This window comes from Fonsecaea pedrosoi (assembly GCF_000835455.1).
Source record: "Fonsecaea pedrosoi CBS 271.37 unplaced genomic scaffold supercont1.1, whole genome shotgun sequence".
NCBI lineage: Eukaryota > Fungi > Ascomycota > Eurotiomycetes > Chaetothyriales > Herpotrichiellaceae > Fonsecaea > Fonsecaea pedrosoi.
Genome location: NW_013550615.1, coordinates 3,805,734 through 3,824,886, shown reverse-complemented (window position 1 = coordinate 3,824,886; position 19,153 = coordinate 3,805,734). Strand labels below are relative to the sequence as shown.

The window sequence follows — 19,153 nt, the reverse complement described above, 5'->3', positions numbered from 1 at the left end:
ACCACGTACCCTGTACCCCGGATTGAATGCAGAAAACCATTAGGCTACAGTTGAGTCCTAGATGTGGACCTAGCAGTTCAAAAAGTCAAAGTCTTCTGAGCTTTGTCAAGGACCGACACTGTCGAATACTAACCGAATTCTCTGCTAAGCATGGATGAGTATTTACTCCTGTATATCCACCTTGGGCACCCCCAGATTTCACTGGAGTCGCTCTGCATTACAGTTTCTCCCCACAATGGCTGCTCACAATGGTACTTCGGTCCCTACAGGTCCCCATACTGTTGGGATCACCGCCCGGATTGCTGCCGACTCCAAGTCACACGACGAATTTGAGCTCCAGGAGGAGGAGTATTCCGAGCAGCACCAAGATAATCTCACTTTTGATGAGGAAGAGGCTGAGCCTGAGCTTCACGCACGCACTTGGATCGCCCTCGCTGCGATGAACGTGCTGGTTTTCACCCAGGTCCTGGCGCTTCAGGGGCCTCCGGCAGTGGTACGTGAACACCCTGGGGATTCCGTGACAAGTGTTTACCATCACCAGTTGACCTACATCGGAACGGACCTGCACAACACCACCACCCAGACCTGGGTCGTCAATGCTCTATCGCTGGTCCAGGCGGTTGTAGGACCTGTCCTGTCCACCGCATCCGACGCCTTCCAGGCCCGAAAGCTCCTTCTCGTGGGCACTTGCGCCATCGCTTTCATCGGGGCATGCATCGCGCCTGGGTCAGAAAATATTTACCGACTGATCGGAGCGAGCATTTTGATCGGGTTTGGCTTTGCAGCAGTCCCTCTGGGGTATGCTGTGCCTGCGGAAATCCTCCCTCGTCGATGGCGACCCAGTGAGTTCCAACGTATCTTGACACTTTGTTTACCTAGTCATAATTCAAATTTGAACTGATGATCGCTGTGCTATCAGTGGCCCAAGCGGCAATGAACGCCTCGGCGCTGCTCGCAACCGTGGTAGGGCCGTTGGCCATCGGAGCACTCATTAAACGCGATACACACAGCGGTTGGCGTGACTTCTACGTAAGTCTTTGAAAGATCCAGATCACAGAAATACAGCACACCATTGACACTGTATGTCACCAGTGGTTTCAGGCGGCCCTATGGGGCACCAACGTGATTTCAGTCTTGTTCGCATATCGACCTCCCAAACGGCACACCGAGCTGGACAATCTGCGCTTTTGGCACAAAATCAGACGTCTTGACCTTGTTGGATGCGGCATCCTGATGGTCGGGCTCACCCTGTTCCTCACAGGTACAAGCCTAGGAGGCGGCCAGTATACCTGGGTCGACGCCCGCACTCTTTCCCCGTTGATCATTGGGATTTTCGGCCTCGTCGCTTTCGGCCTCTACGAGTGGAAGGGCACTACGACTGGCATTGTGCACCACGATCTCTTCGGCGCGGGCAAGGCGAACGCGAGGACATTCATCTTGTGCACATTCTTGATCTTTGTGGAAGGTCTGTGTATATTCGCCTTTGCTATCTTTTATCCTATCATGTAAGTCCCTTGCCTTGTTGTAGAAGGACTTTGAGCGGCTGACTCTTATGGTACACAGGTCTCAAATCCTCTTCACAACCGATCCTATTCTCGTCGTTCTTCGATCCCAGGCGGCTTGGATCCCGGCATTGATTTCGACAGTTCTTTGGGGCTACGCCAGTACTCACTTCCGCACGATTCGGGAGCCATTGCTGGTGGGAAACGTGATCATGACAGCAGGCGTGGTAGGGCTCGCCACCGTTCAACCAGGTCAATCGACCAACGCCATTGCCTTTGCTTGTGTCGCCGGCGTGGGCTTTGGAGCGCCTCTCGTTCTCACCGTCAGTGGCGCACAGCTTGTCGTCCCACATAAAGTCCTGGCGACCGCCTCAGCGGTGACGACGACCGCACGTGCCATCGGCGTCGCCATCTTCACCGCCATCTTCACGGCCGCCTTCAACACACGGCTCAAACGCTACCTGCCCGAGTATATAATCGCAGCCGCCAAGGCCTCTGGGCTCCCCGGTTCTTCGATCCCGGCCTTCCTCGAGGCATTAACGACAGGTCAGACCGCCACGCTGCCCACCATCCCAGGCGCCACCCCGGAGATCACTGCCCAGGGCTTCAGCGCTTTGCAGCAGGCCTACGCGGACTCGATCCGGGTGGTGTTCACCATCGCCGCTCCAATCGGTCTCGCGGGCAGCATCGCGTGCTTGTTCCTCGGCGACCTGAAGAAGACGATGAATTATCGGGTCGATGCCCCGGTCGAAGAGCTGCATGCGAAACGGGGTCGCCACACTGAGACAGCGACGGAGAGGCGCGTTTGATGGTTGCAAGTCCGCTCTCGAGAGACCGGGAGAACGTGGGTTGAATTTGGTACCAGCCCATGATATCACCCTCGTAGTGGTTTTCGTCCCGAGCCTTGTGTGTTTGATTCCATTTGACCCTTGTACTCCCATTAAATTCCATCTTTGGCTTAATGTGAGAATGGATGAGAGGCCGGTAGATCGAAAAAAAAAATAATCAAATTTACCTGGCCACGCCCTAGTATTGCCTCGAAGACACTCGCGCTGTCAATGTACTCGTACAAAAATGGGCCCACTATGTACCTACGTCCATACTAACTCGGTAAAAAGTACTCAGACTACACTACTTGGGGAAATGGGCTAGCTACCATCGGCACTAGCGTCTTACCGCGACACTGAGAGACTATGTACTGTATACTCCGTACCTTACTATGAGGCAGCCACTGTTGATTATTACAGCCAATGAAACGCTCTAGTTGGTGCCTATCCCTTGGCTAGTCTACATACATAGTCAGGCTTAACAAGTCCCTCGTGTGCTTCGCGTAGGTCGGTACAAGTACTCGGTACACGAGTATCCAACAACCAACACCCGGTCACAATTTCGCCCCCGTGCCGACTTGCGGGGAAAGCTGCGCGACGACCTTCTCCATCTGATAAAAGGGCACGTAGGCGCGCAGCTGCCGGATCTCGTCCGCCGTGAGCTTCAGCCTGCGCAGGGCGGCCTCCCCTTCGCACAGGACGGCCTTGACCTGGATCTCGAGTTTCTTCCCGTTGGCGTTGTAGGGCACGACGTCGGTCTCGAAGATGTGCGTCGGCACGTGTCGCCGACTCAGGTCCCGCGCGATCTGCGCGCGGATGGCGGCGTCGAGGTCCGCCCGGACTCTGGGGGGTGAGCCCGTCGTCGCCTCCGGGTGGCATTTGATGAACAACACGACTTTCTCGGCCGAGTCCGCGTAGGGGGCTGAGAGACGCTGCTGCCCGACGACCAGGGCGTCGGCGATCGAATCGCGGAATCGGGGCGAGCCGAGGAGATTGTAGATCTCGGCGCTGCCGAAGCGCACGCCGGAGGGGTTGAGGACCCCGTCACTGGGTATATCCAAACGACCGTCAGTCAGGGATGAGGAGCCCCTCTTCTGTTATGACTGTTGTCAGGTAGGTAGGTAGGTAGGGCACTACTCACCTCCGGCCAAGGACGTAGATGCCTTTTGTCGCAGGGTTGACGCGGATGAAATCGCCGTGTGTCCACACATCTAACATATCATGGCACGTGAGTGTCTCGAAAGAGTTGGGGGGGGGGGGGTGGTTACTTACGCGGGAACCGCTCAAAGTAGGAGGCGTGGTACCTCTTCCGGCCAGGGTCGTTCCAGAACATGGCCGGCATGTTGGGGAACGGTTTCCGACAGACCAACTCGCCGCTCTCGCCGTCGGGAAGCTCGTGGCCGTCGACGCCAAAGACGGCCACGTCCATGCCGAGGCCCCTCACCGCCAACTCTCCCGCGTACGATGGGAGAGAGCGGGAGCCTTGCAGGAATGAGCCGGAGATCTCTGTGCCGCCGGACATGCAGAGCTGGCAGACGGGCCCGAACGCTTCGACGAGCCATTCTGCAAGGGCGGGGGTGAGGACGGCTCCGGTGGAGATTATGGAGTGAAGGCTCTGACAGTATTTTCCTACAAGGGGTCAAAAACAGTCCTGTTAAAAAAAAAAGGGGGGGGAGGGGAAACATCTTCGACTCGCTCGTTGTGTCTCGCGAGGACTTGGAAAAGAAACAAGGACACTGACTTGGCTTCACCGAGGCCTTTTGAAGTTCGGCGTAGTAGCGAGGACCGGCGCCAAAGCACGTAACCCTAGCTGTCGTCAGTACCTGTTTGCTTCTCGAATCAATCACAGCGATGCCGTTTGGGGGGCTTACTTGAGACGAAATAGCGCCTTCAAGAACCCTTCAGGTGACGGGTAGAACGGACTGCCGTCGTACAAGATGACGGCCGCGCCGACAAACAGCGCGTGGACCGAAATGTTCCACAGGGTCCATCCAATCTGCTCGGGGCGGTTAGCAAGTGCAGTGCAAGTCCCGATCGATGGCGACAACACTCACGTTTGTGTACTGATAGAACAAATCGCCCGGACCAAAGTTGTTGTGCAGATTATATTCTTTCCGACCATTCACGACGAGACCCTGGGGGAATTGTCAACTTTGTCTTTCAGTCTCCGGCTTGGTGTGAAAGCCACCAAAGAGGAGGAGCCTCGGGAGGGTTTACCCCGTGTGAGTGGACAATGCCCTTTGGAGTTCCTGTCGTTCCAGACGAGAACATGATGACGGCCGGAGTGTTGAAGGGGACTTGGACAAAGTCCAGCCGTGCACCGGTGTCACGGGCCAGGAAATCCTCAAAGGACAGGCTATACGCTCAGTCAACAATTGCCATAGACACGAGATTGATGATAGGGAACTGACGTTTCCGACTTGAGACCCTGTCTGGGACCGATGATGATGGTCCTATTCCTCCCGCCTTCTTGAAGATGCTGTATCGACAGATCGAGCTTGTCAGAAATGTCATGGCATTTGCCATTGTACACGTACGTCGACTCGGCAAACAGAAGACGCGGCTGCAACAATTGAAGCCGGTCGCTCAGTAGCTATGGGGGATCTCGCTTGTTAATTTCCCCCTCTTTTTTAGATATTTGGTATTTTGGTTGTAACAAACCTTGGAGCCCATGTCGGTTGCGAACGAGGCAAAAATGCCCCCTACCGCGGTGGTAGCGAGGAGCAATGCGAGCGATCGGATGCAGTTGGAACCAACCACTGTTCCTCAAGAAAGTAAATGAGAATGGTGATCGTTTGATATCGAGGTAAAGGGGGGTGCTACTCACACGCCACGACTTCCTGTTTCTGCAGGCCAGATGATTTGAGAGCGGCGGCATAGTGTCGTGCGAGTTCCCGAAGGTCATGCCATGAATACTCGTCCGGCGACGAGAAGTTGCTTTCGTTCATGCTGACGACGGCCAGGCCGTGGAACTTGGGATCCAGGAGATTCTCGGCCAGGTTCAACTGAGCGCCTTTGAAGAAACTCGGGAACTCGTCAATGACAGCATTGTCATCCTCTATCGCCTAATTTTCTCGTCGATTCATACATCCTTGTCTCTTGTCACTCGGGAGTTGCTTACCTTGGAAGGGTGGACGGATGCTTTGACGCCCGCAAACTCCCAGACCGTCATCCAGAAATCGTTGAGCCGCGTCACCGAGAATCGATGCAAGTCGGCATAGCTTTCTGAATGCAGGACACAATCAGCGAAAGAGCTGGGAAATGGAGTGGGAGGCATATCAAGATGAGATCCTTACCAAGATTCAGGCCATACTTGCGGTTCACGACGTCCTTGAAGTCGTCCAACTGTGTTCGCAGGCCTGGAGGAGGCACATAGGTCGGTTTTGGTGCCATTGGAGGGTGTGTACAGACTAACAATACGAGGTTGAATGGTGAAGGCGTGGGCCAGGCTCGAGGCTCTTGTCCAAGGGAGCATGGCTCATGGCATCCATATGAGAACTATTGTCCACTGAACCAAGTGGCTCTACCTCCCTTCGGTCCGAAGTGCCAGACCGCCATCCCGAGGGCAGCAATGAAGACGGAGGTGGAGGTGGAGGCGGACGTCCAAAGGGCGCTCTGTGTTATGGCTCGAACGGTAGAGTATACGAGGGGCAAACATGGCAGGGCGATACACGGTGTAGTTCTTTTTAAATACCGGAGAACAGTAATATGAGGGGACGAGGCAAGGAAGAAACGATCATTTCCCGAATATCTTGCAGGAGCCTACAGAACTTGGGCTTGGTGAGCACAGCAGCCTCTCCTCATCCTCTTCGACCAGCACATACAGATCAACCACCCATGTCAAGGTTTTTTGTTCTTCGTCGAAGCTGCTTTGGACAAATACCCCGTCAATACTCGCCTGACAAGCCCGCCATCTACTCCAATCTCCTATCAATAGACCATCTTGTTACCAATCTTCCCAATCTTCTCAATCTCCACCTCCACCAGATCATCGGCCTTCAAATAGACCTGGGGGGTAGCGCAAGCAGCGACACCACTATGATTCTCGCGCGTTAGTCCACAAACTCCTAGTTTTCAAAGTCACTGCGCTACAGGGTGACATACTCTGGAGTCCCTGTCATGATGACGCTCCCCTTTTTGAGCGTGGTACCTCGACTCATGTGCTTCAGAATCGTAACCACGTCAAAGATCATGTTGTCGGTGTTGCCCTTTTGCCGGATCTGCCCGTTCACCCAGGTCTTGAGCTGCAGATTCTGGGGATTCGGGATCGAGGCGGGCGATGCGATGACGGGTCCGATCGGCCCAAAGTGGTCAAACGACTTGGACAGGCCCCATTGAGTGCCCGACTGCTTGGGCCAGGCCCAAAAGCGGGCCGAGACGTCATTACCGACAGTGTAGCCCAGGATGGAGTCTGAGATGTCGTCGTCCTCCGACAGGTCCTTGACGTCCTTGGACAGGATGACGCAGAGTTCTCCCTCGTAGTCCATCTCCGACTGGGCCACTGGGGGGACGGGGATGTCTTGGTACGGATCGGCAAGCATATCTGCACTCTCGTTCTCAGCGTCGCGTGCGGCAACAGAAGGGCAAGTCACGGAACTCACCACCGAACTTTGTAAAGACAACGGGATATGCTGGAATTGGAAGCTGAATTCTCACCCCATTAACTACCCATGTTTCTGCTAGTGTAAAGAGAGGAGATTTACCCCAGCCTCCTCGGCATGCGACTTGTAATTGAGTCCGATGGCGTACATGAGTGGAGTTGTCGGCAGAGGACACAAGACCTTATATTCGTATCGTCAGTCAAACCACGCAGGCACAAGTGGATGGATGGGTCAAACTGCTACAGCACCTTTGCGACTGCAACGTGTTTTCCCGTCAAAGGGAACTCAGCAGCCCATGGGTCCGAGATGTCGTAGGTGGGGACAGTCTGGCCGTGGAGATCCTTGTCCCAGTCGGGGCCAGCCTCGCCGTAATGAATGGCCCCTTGGGCATCCTCGAACCGGATCAGCCTTGTGAACTTGGCCGGCATTTTTGGTTCCTTTCTCCTGCGTTTCTGATAGTATTCTGGTTCGTAGTGATTGGGAACTGTTCTGCCCCCTCGGGTCTTGACAACGCAATGGATATATCTTGTTTCAGGATGATGGGCCGTGTCGACTTCGGTGTCATTGTTTTCAGGCGAGACTCGATGCCGTTTGGCTTGGTGTTCTGTCGGCCCGAAAGTGTCTGGTCCGCGAGAGGGTCATCCTACCACAAGTCCATCGTACGCTCTCTCGACCAGCACTTGACCAGTCCTGCCGTCAAAGAAATGGTTTGTTACTCCTGGAATATAGAAAGACAGCCTCACATTGTATCTCGACTCGGTCTAAACCAACACTCTCAAGATTCATTCCAGCAAACAAGAATCATGACCGACATCAAAAGTCTGACACCCGTAAAACGGCATGTCACCACCAACACCGACGACGGCGTGTCCATCTTCTCCTCCAAAATCTCCCCGGACCCTCCGTCGCAGCAGCTCCCCGACGGGGTCAAGATCGCCTTTTGCTACGGCTGTCAGAGCGTCCCCGTCGACTTGGCCGGCGAGCAGGACCTGCAGTCTTACCAGCACCTGATCGACAACCCGCCGGGCATCGTGATCCCCAACGGCTTTGCCTGTCGCATCCTGGACCTGCCGCCGGGGTACGAGTCCGCGCCGCACCGGACCATCAGCGTGAACTTCAACGTCGTGGTCGAGGGCCAGATGGAGTTGACGCTGGGGTCGGGAGAGAAGCGAATCCTCGGGCCTGGAGACTCGGCCATCCAACGCGGCGTCGATCACTCGTGGAGGAACGTCAGCTCCACGTGCTGGGCACGCATGGTTGCGGCCGTCATCCCTGCTGAGGCTTTGCAATTCGGTGGTGTCGAGGTCAAAGGCAGTGGGATTCAGGGTATGGACGCTTCTTAGGTTGGGCCAACAATGTCGGTCAAGGGATCAAAATATTACAGCCAAGTCGAGTTGGGGCCTGGCTGATTTCCTCTTTGGGTCTCTTGATATACCAAAAGCCTGTCACAATCCCCTGAAGGGGGTTCTTTTGGTCTTGTACATAATCTACTATAAGCTCTCCCCTCTCTCATCGTCCCCGTCGCATTTAGTGATGACCGACGATATTTCTCGGCTGATACGGCTCCTCGAGATACCTGATCTCGTCCTCTGTCAACGCCTTGCCTCGCACCTGACAGATCTCGTCCAACCGAGTCAGACTGCTCGCCCCGACGATCGGGACCGTGCCTTTCTGAACGATCCACGCGAGCGCAACGTGGCTCATCTTCCACCCGCGCGTCTCGGCCACTTCGCCCACCCGCGTGATGATCTCGACGTCTCCTCCGTGCAATCCGGCAAATGCGCCCTTGATACTGGCCTCGCGCGTCGTCTTGTCCGAACCCAGCGGACGCGCGAGCAGGCCGCGGTAGAGGGGCGCCCACGGGATGAGCCCGACCCCCGTGTCGTGGCAGAACCGGTTCATCTCGCGCTCCTCTTCGCGGTAGCACAGGCTGTAGTGGTTCTGCATCGAGACGAACTTGGTCCAGCCGTGCGTCTCGGCCACGTGTTGCATCTGTGCAAACTGGTACGTCCACATGCTTGACGCGCCTGTTTGGTTTTTTTTTTTTGGGTCATCATTTAGACTTTTTCTTCTTTTTCTTGATTTTGGCTGTCCCTCTCTAAGCTCGATGGCAAAGCAGGGCCCTTTTTGCGGACCCCAGTGGTGCGTAATGTAGCAAGTGACAGAGACTTACCAATATACCGAACCTTTCCGCTCTGCACCAAATCATGCAACGCCTTCATGGTCTCCTCAATCGGGACCGTCGGGTCGAATCGGTGAATCTGCAACAGATCGAGATACTCGGTCCCCAGCCGCTCCAGACTGCCGTTTACGGCATTGAAGATGGCCGTCCGGCTCAACCCCTCTTGATTGACGTAGTCCTTGCTGGCCGAGATCTGTCTCGGGTAGCTAATGACGTGGACGTCCGGCTCTTCGCCCACGGGGCTGAAACACTTGGACAGCAGGACGACCTTGTGTCGAGGGATCTTGTGCTTTCTCAGCGTGTGGCCGATCATCCGCTCCGCCAGGCCGTTGGAGTAGACGTTGGCCGTGTCCCAGGTATTCAGGCCGCGGTCAAAGGCGCCCTTGAGGATCGCGTCCACTTCGTCCGGGTCGTCCAGGACCCAGGGCTGCCAGTCTTTGTGGCCTTGGGATGAAAGCATTCATCAGCATGGGAAAGGGACCCAACGGCAACAACAACAACAACATAAAAAGGCGTGGTGGAAGGTGAAATACCAAACGACATGGTCCCCAGAATGGGAATCGAGACACGGAGTCCCGAACTACCCAGTTGTGCATACGAGACCTGTGTCTTGTCCAGACTCTCCTGTAAAGATCGCGGTAGGACCACCGCCGGGGACGCCATGGTTCTAATCTGACTTGTTATTGGGAGAGGTGTTCAATATAGCCGGCACGATGGAGCCTGGTGAAGCCTTGAAGAAACACGCCCAACGTAGTTGAATTCTCGTATTTTACTCTCGCACAGAAAAAAAAAAAAAAGGCTCAAGCCAGTCTTATATCTGTGTCAATATGATTCGGCAACGACGCTTCCACCCATCAGATTATGTCTCATTGGGGGCATTGGAAAACCCGCATCACTTCTTACCACTCAATGCCTGTAGGGACTATTTTTCCTGAAACCTCCACCCGTGTCTACCCATCTTCATTACGAGGTTTTAGTTTCCAGTCAAAGGTAGGTAACCTCAAAGCCCGATCAGCCTGGGCACGGTTGTGAGAACAAAGACCCCTCCACTTCAACCGCCCAAAGTCACCATTAGTACCAGCCTCAAATCTATTGTTCCACTGTTCCATCTCCGGTCCGCAGTTCAAGTGTGGTCATCGCTTAGTGTTGGGGGTTGTGTTGTGTTGCTGTTCTTTGTAATCGCGGACCGAAGTTTTTGGGATCTCTCTCGGGCCGATGTGGAGGGACATCCTAGCCTTTTCAGGGGAGTGGAGAATCGGTTTCCCTGATTAGGTATAATGAATACTGCAAATCCGGGACTATTCTGTTAGTAGACTGGTTTTGTTACCAACGTGCCCCGTCTATTTCTGATAGAGAACTTGCTTGGTCTCACGTCTCCAACATGGATAATGTCCTTGTACCTACGTTGCAAAGAGCATCCTCGATTTCTAGCCACACACATCCTTGCAAATCTCCTCCCCCCCCCTGTCACCTCATTCGTCAAACTTGATCACGTTTCTCAACTTCCCAATCCCCTCAATCTCCACCACCACCTCGTCCCCGTCCTGCAAATACCGCGGAACCTTCATGGCCGCGGCCACACCACCGGGGGTCCCCGTCATGATCAAACTGCCCGCCTCCAGCGTCTGGCCCGTGCTGTAGAAGCTGACCAGCTTTCGAACGCCGAAACAGAGATCCGATGTGTCGGCGTCCTGCCTGAGCTCGCCGTTGACGTACGTCCGGAGCCGCAGGCCCGACGCGTCGCCCAGGACCTTGGGGCTCACGATGGCCGGCCCCACGGGGGCGTACTTATCGAACGACTTGCCGAAACACCACTGGGGCATCATGCCGGCTTTGTCCTTGTCGAGCTGCCAGTCGCGGCACGAGACGTCGTTCCCAACCACGTACCCGGCCACGTAGTCGAGGGCCTGCTCTTCGCTGACATTCTTGGCGTCCTTCCCAATGACAATGGTCAGCTCGCCTTCGTAGTCGCACTTGGATTGAGAGAGCTTGGGGACCGGGATGGGCGCACGCGTGTCGCCGACGGCCTGTCCGGGCTTGATGAATAGTGTCGGATTCGTGGGTATGTCCCAGTTCGACTCAATAACTAACGGGTTTTCAGTTAAGAAACACCCAAACTGCGGGGGAAAAAGCCTAGACTCACTATGAGTACGGTAGTTGAGGCCCGTGCAGCGGATGATGGGCACGTCTCTTGGAGTCAGGGGACCGAGAAGCTCCTTTACGAGATCCTCCTTCTCGTCGGCCGATGGTCCTGCTGCCAGCCAGTTGGATCCTTCCAGGGGCCGAACTTTCAGAGTCCCTTCCGCCACCAATTGATCAATGTCTGCTATCAAGTCCGCCAACGGCTCGCCATATCGTGTCTGACCAGTCTTGGCCGACACGTAGCGAACCAAGCGGTCCCAGTGGGTGAGAGAAGCATGGCTCGTGACCAGACCGTTGGTGTGGCCATTCACCTTATTCGTGTGGTAGAACTGAGTAAAGTCCACGAGGAGTCCCATGTCTTTCTGAATCTCAAATCAGCCTCATACCACCAACAACCCCGTACAGACACGTCAACACTGACCTTTTCAATATCATCAAGAACGCTAGCATCTTCGCGAGACTTGTCGAGCATGGCGAAGAAAGGGTCCTGACCACCGGCCAACGCCGCCGGGTCACTTCGTACGCGAGCAAGATTGGCCGTAGATACGGGATCGGTGACAGTTCTGTAGATCTCACGTCGAATCTGATCATATTGGTCGAGTATCTCGTAGCCCGCTTTGCCGTCATGGATTCCCTCGAGACAATCAGCCAATCCACCCACGTCTGAGATGCCGGTGGTGAGACCGAGACCACCCCTGAAAATCATTAGCCCTGGCATGAAGGGTCGACATGTGCCAAAGACGTACATGGGATTGTTCAGATGCGCAGCGTCACCTGCGAGCAGGATCCGACCAACCCGCATTTTCTCGGTACATCTTTGGTGCAGTTTGTAGGGGCTAAATCTTTCAATCGTGTACTGATCGGAGGTGGGATGCCCCGGAAGAATGCGTTGCAGCTTGGCCGGCATCCGCTCGTAAAGCTCGTCGTGGGAGAGCGAACCTTTCTCTCCGTATGAGACGCGCCATGTGCCTTGCTGGTCGATCAGAGCCACCACGGCCCAATGTTCACGGTCGACAATCCAGGATGTATCTTCCCAGCCATACTTTGAGAAATCGTAGCCGCGAATCTGGAAATCGAACACAAATATCAGCATATCAATCTTTTTCTCTGCTTTCTAACCACCGAACAAGAGGGAGAGCCACGTATTTACATTCGTGGCGACCATGATGGCATCCCAAGTGTGGCCTGGAAAACTGCTGCCAAACAAAGACTTCCGCACAGTCGATGTGCCACCGTCACAGCCGACGACGAAATCGCCTGCAAAATTTTTACCATTCTCACACTCGACCCAGGCTCTTCTTTCGTCCTGAAGAACAGCCGTCACTCGGTGGTTCCAATGAACCCGGGCGTTTGGGAACTGACTGAGTTCGTCGTAAAGGAGACATGCCAGGTCGTAAACCGGTAGACAGATAAAACCGCCTTTGTCAGGGTTTCTGTTCATGCCAGTCAGGCGGTTGATGACGGTGCCGTCCACCCTCCTCCAGGTGAATGAGTCGACGCACAGGCCCTGTTGGCGGATTCGGTCCAGGACACCAGCACGGCGGAGGACGCTGCGTAGTATTCATGTGAGTATCAGAGTCCACAAGAATACATGTAATCTGCTGGGATAGGAGGGCTCGAAACAGATATCTAAATACAATGTACGTACCTGACAGCCGCTGGACCGTATGCTGCACCACGCGGTCTGGAATCCACGGCGTCCTTTGCTTCTACTACCTCAACACTGATACCGTGCTTCGCGAGCATCAGGGCGAGCAGAAGCCCTGCCGGGCCGGCTCCCACAACAATAACCTTGGACAGGCTGGTGTCCTTCATTTTCTTTGCTCAGGACTGCACAATCAGAGGCCAAGCGAAAGGCTGATGGAAATCAAGAAGTAACGGAATACATAGAATCCCTTGTAGTATATGAAGCGTTTGGGGTTCATATGGGAAACCCAAATTCCCCACATTCCTTGGGTATATAGTACTGGGCAAGCTGGCACGGCGTGTTGGACTGGGCTCGGTCCGTATCATGTATACGGCCTGGCCAGCGTATCAGATGTAGGTGGACAAGGCCATAGAACACATTTCTGCCCACTGGAAAGCGTGCGAATCATGATCACGGACCGCGTGGGGGGCTTTCGGTCCGCAATTCCTCTCTGCACTATTCACTGGTTCAGCACTTCAACCAGGATCGTAATCTTGTTTTGACAAGTATTACTGGTTCAGTGAGGACGGCGACACATCAATTCCCGTTGAAGATGGTCAAGATGAGTAGTCTCTCTGTCGCAATCAGGTGATAGTTGGAGGAGCTCCTGGTCCATGGTCTGAAATGACTGTGTAAAATGTACATCGAGTCCTGCAAGCGGCCCGGCCTCTGTCGGGTCATCTCTGCTTCGAGGCTGAACTGCGCAACACTGGACGGTGCAACATTGAAAGTTTCGGATCATTCATCGAACGTCAGGACTTGATTCCGCACAATCAAAGTACATATAGCCCTAAATTAGGGATGTTGGAGAAGGAGACTTTCCCAAGTATTATCGTGTGTGCCCAAAGGGTCCAAGAATGGCAGCATATTCCAGTCGCCATCCACTGTTGTAAAGTCACCCTATATATGGTAACAGCTTAGCAAAGACCGAGACTGTTTGCCTTGAAATGCCCACTTACCTGACCTAGTGCTGCAGAAACCGACCGAGGGTGTGTATTCTGGGAGTTCCCGTTGTCTGGTCGCTTGCTCTGAGAATTCGTGCTTTGGGTCCCACGCCCATGGCTAAGTCTGGACGTCTGATCTTTATCGTGTCTTTTATTGGCAGCTTTGACGAATTTAGCAGCCAGGCCCACTGACTCTCTCGCTAAAGAGATGGATATTTCAGAAGAGGTCATGAAATCGATATACCCAAAATGGCCAGCACATATGTCAAGCAGGCCAAGGTCGGCGCTGGCGGTGGGAAAGGTCGGATACTTCAGCACATGGACAAACAAGCTCAGATGTGCATATATAGGATAAGTAACTGCCAGCCATGTAGGTGTAGCTGCATTTGTGGTTACTGTCCGGACGGCCAGTAACATCTTCCGGGCTGCCTCCGTCACCGTCTTTGATGAAGAATGTAGCTGCGCCTCCAAGCCAGCATCTGGACCACGATCGCAAAGCCGGGCGGAAAGCCAGGGGTAGAAAAAGTGCGAGTGAAGCGCCAATAAACTTCCATGGATTGCGAAGTAGAGATACAAGGTGTGGATACGATGGGCCATTGGATGTGTCTCCTCCGATAGTTTGGCGAGCGCACCAACCTGGAGGTCGTTCGGAAAATCATCAAGCAGGCTTTTGAGCTGTCGGTCAATGTCATTCACAACCCTAAGAAGGGCATGGGGAGATAACCTGTATGCCTTTGTTGACATGATTTCCCGAAGTATTCGGGAGCATATCTTTGCATGCCGAGCTGCCAGAGTGTTGGCTTCTAGATATATGGTACTGTTGGAAGGGACATGGGATGGGATTGATGCACGGATCATGTCGTCGTCAATCATCGACGGTCTTCCACTGACAAGACAGAAATGCTTTTCTAGCGCATAAACTGCCCACCACACCCATGTCTTTTTCAGACGGTCGTCTGACGAGGAACTCGTTCGATGGTCCGACTCATGATCAAGATGTAAGCCTTGCGTTAGTGCCGCATGCACCGCATTATGGCACAGCACGCGCTGAATGTCAGGGCTTCCAAGTCCTTCAACGTAACAAGCCTAAGGTTTCGAGGATCAGCTCCATCTTGCAAGTCAGGAAGGCTCATTACCATCAATGCCAGTGCTTGGACGACCATAAGTCTTGAAGGCGACAAGAGGAGTCCAGTCAAGACCGACAACGCGTTCACGAAATAGCCTTCCCAAGCCTCTTTTCGGACTGCATGGAATGGGATCTTCGCAGTTTTGAGCAATATGCTTCGATAACCAGCCGCAAACACGACGTTGCGGAGAGCAATCTCGGCATAATCATTTCCGGAGGAGGAATCGTCGAGAAAATGCGCTTGAAGCTGGGCTTCAAAGTCTGGGCGATGGATGAGACCCAAGCGAGCTTCCCAGCAATTTTCGAAGAATGCTGTGCAGGTTGTCATTAGACTAGGATCCTCACTGCTGCTGTTGTGTTGGTGCGGGAAGAACTCACCGTTGACATACTCCCAAGCGGTTTCCTCGCTCGGCTCTGCTCTCGCTGCGCCCAGGCTAGGCCACGGGCTGGTTGGAGTCCATGGCTGAAGGCTCCCACCGAATCTCTCTGCAATGTCGGCAAAAGCGAGGCTGGCGGTCGTCTCACACACCCATGCGACACCAGCATTAGAACAAGTTGACAGCCAGACCCGGGCGTCCTCCACCTCCGTCACGCTGCCCACTGGAGTATGTGAGCTATCAGAGATATCGACTCCAGCATGGCTCGCAGTTGCAGTTTTCTCCAAGGATGGCGATCCTGCCGAGAGGTGTGACTGTGCTGGACCCAACAAGCATTCGCTGTCTCGTGCTCTTGGAGCCCGTGAAGGTGATATTGAGTTCGAGGTCGCAGGGATGGTCGGGGTAGTAGTTATTGCAACACCTTCTCTTACTATACCAATAATATGATCGGCACCGGTTGATGAGGACGGCCTCTCGACAGAGGTACAGGAAGGATTTGATAAATCGTGTCTAGCTTCCTGGTCTTCTGACAGGGCCACTGGTGGCACCACATCTCTGCTAACAGCCGGATGATTGTGGTTGTCTCGCGTCGTCCTTGCCCTTGTCCGACGCTGCTTGGGTGGATAGACACATTCTGCTGACGACTTTGCACAATGTCTGCATGGATGGCCACCAGAGCCTAGAGGGAGTTTAGGCGAACAGCAGGTTTCAAATGACTGAGGGCCTAGCAACTTACATCTCACTTTCCGGAGCCTGCAAGCTCGACAAGCAATAAGTACTCTGTCACTTTTCTGCTTCTCCGACGGTGTAGGCATTGCACGTTGTGTTGCGCATCAATTGTGGTGCTGTTTGGATATTCGTCTAATCACACACAGAGACCGCATGGTGAGGAGGTGGGGGGCATTTTGGGTATGAGAAGAGAAAATCAGCCTGGGCGGCATCTGAGAGGCAGCTGGGAGGTGCTTGGGAACCCGCCTGAACCCCCAACTTGGCAACCTTCTCGGTGCTCTGTTCGTTAATCCAGCCTCGGTGGGGGCTACCATGTCCCTGGTGATGCCAATGCTGATGGTTACCTAAGATAATCTAGGGAATCAAGGAAAGTACCTAGGCGGTCACTAGTGGACGTCTAGCACCTCCGCGCCTCCACGTCAAGCCCCTCCGCACCTTGACTCTCTACCCCAGGGCACCGCCCTGGATGGCCTCAAGCCTCATACTTGGACGGGCTGCCCTGTCACCTGTTCTCGTATAGAGAACTTTACCGAGTGACTCTCACCAATTACCCCCTCTGCTTGCTCCTGCTACCCTCACAGTGGTTTTCTCCTCCTACTATAACATGTATCGGCTGTGAAATCAATATTATAAGAAAAGCAACCAGCATCACTCCAACTACTGTCCTCATGGATGACCCAGAATCCATCCATTTTGAATCCACTTCACATCCAAACGATCCAAGCTGTTCCTTCGACAGTCTCGGCTTCCCAGATATTCTTTTTGACGACGGAGATCTGTGGCCTCTCTCTGAAGGCTTCTTTGACCCTGCTGGAGACCTATCGGGCCTTGACACATTGCCTCAGATTGGGGCACCAGAATCTCTAGAAGAAAACGATGACTCGATACAAGACCTGTTCATCTTCCCTACAGAAAATCCGCCTCCCATCGGGGAATATCGCGGTACCAATTCAAATGAGGGCGCCGACGCAGTGACGCGTAGTCCTCACGACCTTGAAAGCGTAAGTGGCACGACGGACAGATCCAACTTCGATCAGGCATGATACTGATTTTCTGGACAGATACTTCCCAACCACTACGGTGCGTGTGTTCCATTTCGATACCTCTTCTCATAGTGACTTTGGCAGGGTTTGGATACTGGCTCTCAATCTGTTCGGGCCCGGGAATTGCGTGGATTTGCCAAAAACACAGATCCGACGAGTTTGCTGAAATCGCCGAGGAAATGAAAGCCAGCTGGGCGCGGCAGTTGAAACTAGAGCACACTCAGCCCATGTCTCAAAGCGCTGAGCCCGAGCCGTCACTTGCTTGGTTGTATTGCGAAGCCTATTTCGAGCGCTCAGTGGACAACCTCTGGGAGAGCGTCTATCGACCGGAATTCGAACAGCACTTACGGTCTCACCTTTCGGGGAAAGGACAGTGTGACGACCCTGCTTGGTACGCTCTGCGAAATGTTGTCTACGCTGGAGGCTGTCGGATGTATCGCTCCCAATTTCCAGAAGCCAACTCTTCCGACGTTCAAAGAGAATCCTGGAGCTATTTCTCCAATTCCTTGTCTGTTCATAGCGAATTGTTACTCACCAGACCAACAATGCTCTCAGTTCGAGCTCTACTGACAATGGTGAGCACATGAGCTGCTATAACTCGAAGAGAAGGTGCTAAGCATCGATAATCTCAGGCTCTGTTTGCAGAAGGTCTAGCAAGCCCAGCATTGAGCTCAGGCCTGGCGTCAAATGCAGCACTTCTTGCTCAATCCCTAGGTCTTTATCGGAAGCGAGTTGATGCCGACGCTGCTGAGCATTTGGAAGCGCTTCAGTCCACGTGGCTCTTCTGGGCGGTGTATTGCACCGAGAAACACATCGCACAGCGTTGTGGCCAACCTTCTGTAGGTGCGATCAGATCTTCGATGAGACTATCAGCTGATCCGTCTCCAAGTTGATTGATGATGATGACATTAGCTGCGACATACCCGAGAGAGTCCACCCTGGGAGCACTATTGAACTTGAGACGCTCACCTATATCATTCAGACCTGTCGGTTCTACCACCAGATCAGTAAGCAGATGCTCACTACCCGAGCGCTTGAAGAGCCTCCGGAGAGGATGCTCAGCCTCGTGGAGCAATTTGACAACCAACTCCAAGCGTGGAAAGAGTCAATACCGCTACAGCTCCGGCCCACCGATTTCCTAAAGCAATTCAAGATGCCAGGGAACAGGAAGCTTTTGGGACTAATGACGGCACATTGTTCCTTCTACGATCTTGTCATGGCGGCGCATTCTACTTTCCTATACCCATGGGTCATAGAATCGTTCTCCGAGTATGGAGATACAGAACTGGCTCAGCGGATCCAAAAGCAAATCCACGTCAGTTCGCATTTGGTCGCAAACGCCGCACGGAGTCTCATTGTCATCGTACGGAGTCTGGATATGGACAGTGTTGGTACCCAATCGTGAGTGTTCAGCACTGACGTCTATCCGACATGCTGCTGAAACCACTTTCTCAGGTTTGCGTTACATTTTCCCATGCGGGCCTTTGTGAACCTCTTCGTCTTCGTCCTCCAGAACCCGCGATCGCCTTCGGTCCAGTCAGACCTGGCGCTCCTGGACGTGGCGGCGGGGTTTTTCGGCCAGATGGAATTCATCACAGGGTCCAAGATCAGTTTCCCGTTTGCTCGAGACATTGCGGCCCTCGCTCGAAGCGTCGTTGCCGAAGCCCAAAGAACCTCATCTGAAGTCTCTGGACAGATGACTCGCAATGTCCAAATGAGTATTTGACCGACGAGACACTTGCATATTCTAGGTAATTTTTGAACTACCTCACTACACGGACACAAGTTCATGGCGTTGCAGTGATGCAATGGAGGCGTCAAGGCAGGAGTGCCAATATCGATTTGGAATATTGGATCAATACCACTAGCAAGCGACTTGATTGCACTCTCTCCAACCACCAGGCCGGCAGCCCTGAATACTTTTGAAATGGCTCCACGGGCCAGGATTCATCATGCGGCAGTCTTGCCCAATTTATCCACACCTTGACGGCGA

At 53.8% G+C, this 19,153-nt stretch overlaps 8 protein-coding genes across 8 annotated transcripts; 3 read left to right on the top strand and 5 right to left on the bottom strand.

Moving 5' to 3' along the window:
• Positions 1-235: 235 nt before the first annotated feature.
• On the top strand, positions 236-2,311 carry Z517_01388 (uncharacterized protein; the record flags this gene model as incomplete). The annotated part of the gene is made up of 5 exons (XM_013434348.1): positions 236-493; positions 542-842; positions 920-1,029; positions 1,093-1,505; positions 1,564-2,311. The coding sequence occupies 5 exons, from the start codon at positions 236-238 to the stop codon at positions 2,309-2,311; spliced, it is 1,830 nt and encodes a 609-aa protein (XP_013289802.1).
• Positions 2,312-2,883: 572 nt separating this feature from the next.
• Z517_01387 (acetoacetate-CoA ligase) lies at positions 2,884-5,722 on the bottom strand (the record flags this gene model as incomplete). Its single annotated transcript, XM_013434347.1, has 12 exons — positions 2,884-3,376; positions 3,471-3,540; positions 3,602-3,958; positions 4,071-4,135; positions 4,201-4,325; positions 4,384-4,464; positions 4,547-4,692; positions 4,718-4,922; positions 4,991-5,088; positions 5,157-5,394; positions 5,451-5,554; positions 5,626-5,722. 12 exons carry the CDS (start codon positions 5,720-5,722, stop codon positions 2,884-2,886), a joined length of 2,079 nt encoding a protein of 692 aa, XP_013289801.1.
• Positions 5,723-6,259: 537 nt separating this feature from the next.
• Positions 6,260-7,358, bottom strand: Z517_01386 (uncharacterized protein; the record flags this gene model as incomplete). Its single annotated transcript, XM_013434346.1, has 5 exons — positions 6,260-6,365; positions 6,434-6,872; positions 6,931-6,973; positions 7,033-7,110; positions 7,179-7,358. The coding sequence occupies 5 exons, from the start codon at positions 7,356-7,358 to the stop codon at positions 6,260-6,262; spliced, it is 846 nt and encodes a 281-aa protein (XP_013289800.1).
• Positions 7,359-7,733: 375 nt separating this feature from the next.
• On the top strand, positions 7,734-8,273 carry Z517_01385 (uncharacterized protein; the record flags this gene model as incomplete). The annotated part of the gene is made up of 1 exon (XM_013434345.1): positions 7,734-8,273. The coding sequence occupies one exon, from the start codon at positions 7,734-7,736 to the stop codon at positions 8,271-8,273; it is 540 nt and encodes a 179-aa protein (XP_013289799.1).
• A 184-nt stretch (positions 8,274-8,457) lies between these two features.
• Z517_01384 (uncharacterized protein) lies at positions 8,458-9,775 on the bottom strand (the record flags this gene model as incomplete). The annotated part of the gene is made up of 3 exons (XM_013434344.1): positions 8,458-8,957; positions 9,104-9,556; positions 9,646-9,775. 3 exons carry the CDS (start codon positions 9,773-9,775, stop codon positions 8,458-8,460), a joined length of 1,083 nt encoding a protein of 360 aa, XP_013289798.1.
• Positions 9,776-10,584: 809 nt separating this feature from the next.
• On the bottom strand, positions 10,585-13,069 carry Z517_01383 (uncharacterized protein; the record flags this gene model as incomplete). Its single annotated transcript, XM_013434343.1, has 6 exons — positions 10,585-11,198; positions 11,256-11,616; positions 11,676-11,949; positions 12,001-12,320; positions 12,405-12,804; positions 12,903-13,069. The coding sequence occupies 6 exons, from the start codon at positions 13,067-13,069 to the stop codon at positions 10,585-10,587; spliced, it is 2,136 nt and encodes a 711-aa protein (XP_013289797.1).
• A 789-nt stretch (positions 13,070-13,858) lies between these two features.
• Z517_01382 (uncharacterized protein) lies at positions 13,859-16,021 on the bottom strand (the record flags this gene model as incomplete). Its single annotated transcript, XM_013434342.1, has 4 exons — positions 13,859-14,971; positions 15,022-15,323; positions 15,390-15,611; positions 15,952-16,021. 4 exons carry the CDS (start codon positions 16,019-16,021, stop codon positions 13,859-13,861), a joined length of 1,707 nt encoding a protein of 568 aa, XP_013289796.1.
• Positions 16,022-16,785: 764 nt separating this feature from the next.
• Positions 16,786-18,886, top strand: Z517_01381 (uncharacterized protein; the record flags this gene model as incomplete). The annotated part of the gene is made up of 6 exons (XM_013434341.1): positions 16,786-17,118; positions 17,179-17,197; positions 17,245-17,735; positions 17,793-17,999; positions 18,050-18,561; positions 18,616-18,886. The coding sequence occupies 6 exons, from the start codon at positions 16,786-16,788 to the stop codon at positions 18,884-18,886; spliced, it is 1,833 nt and encodes a 610-aa protein (XP_013289795.1).
• Positions 18,887-19,153: the final 267 nt, after the last annotated feature.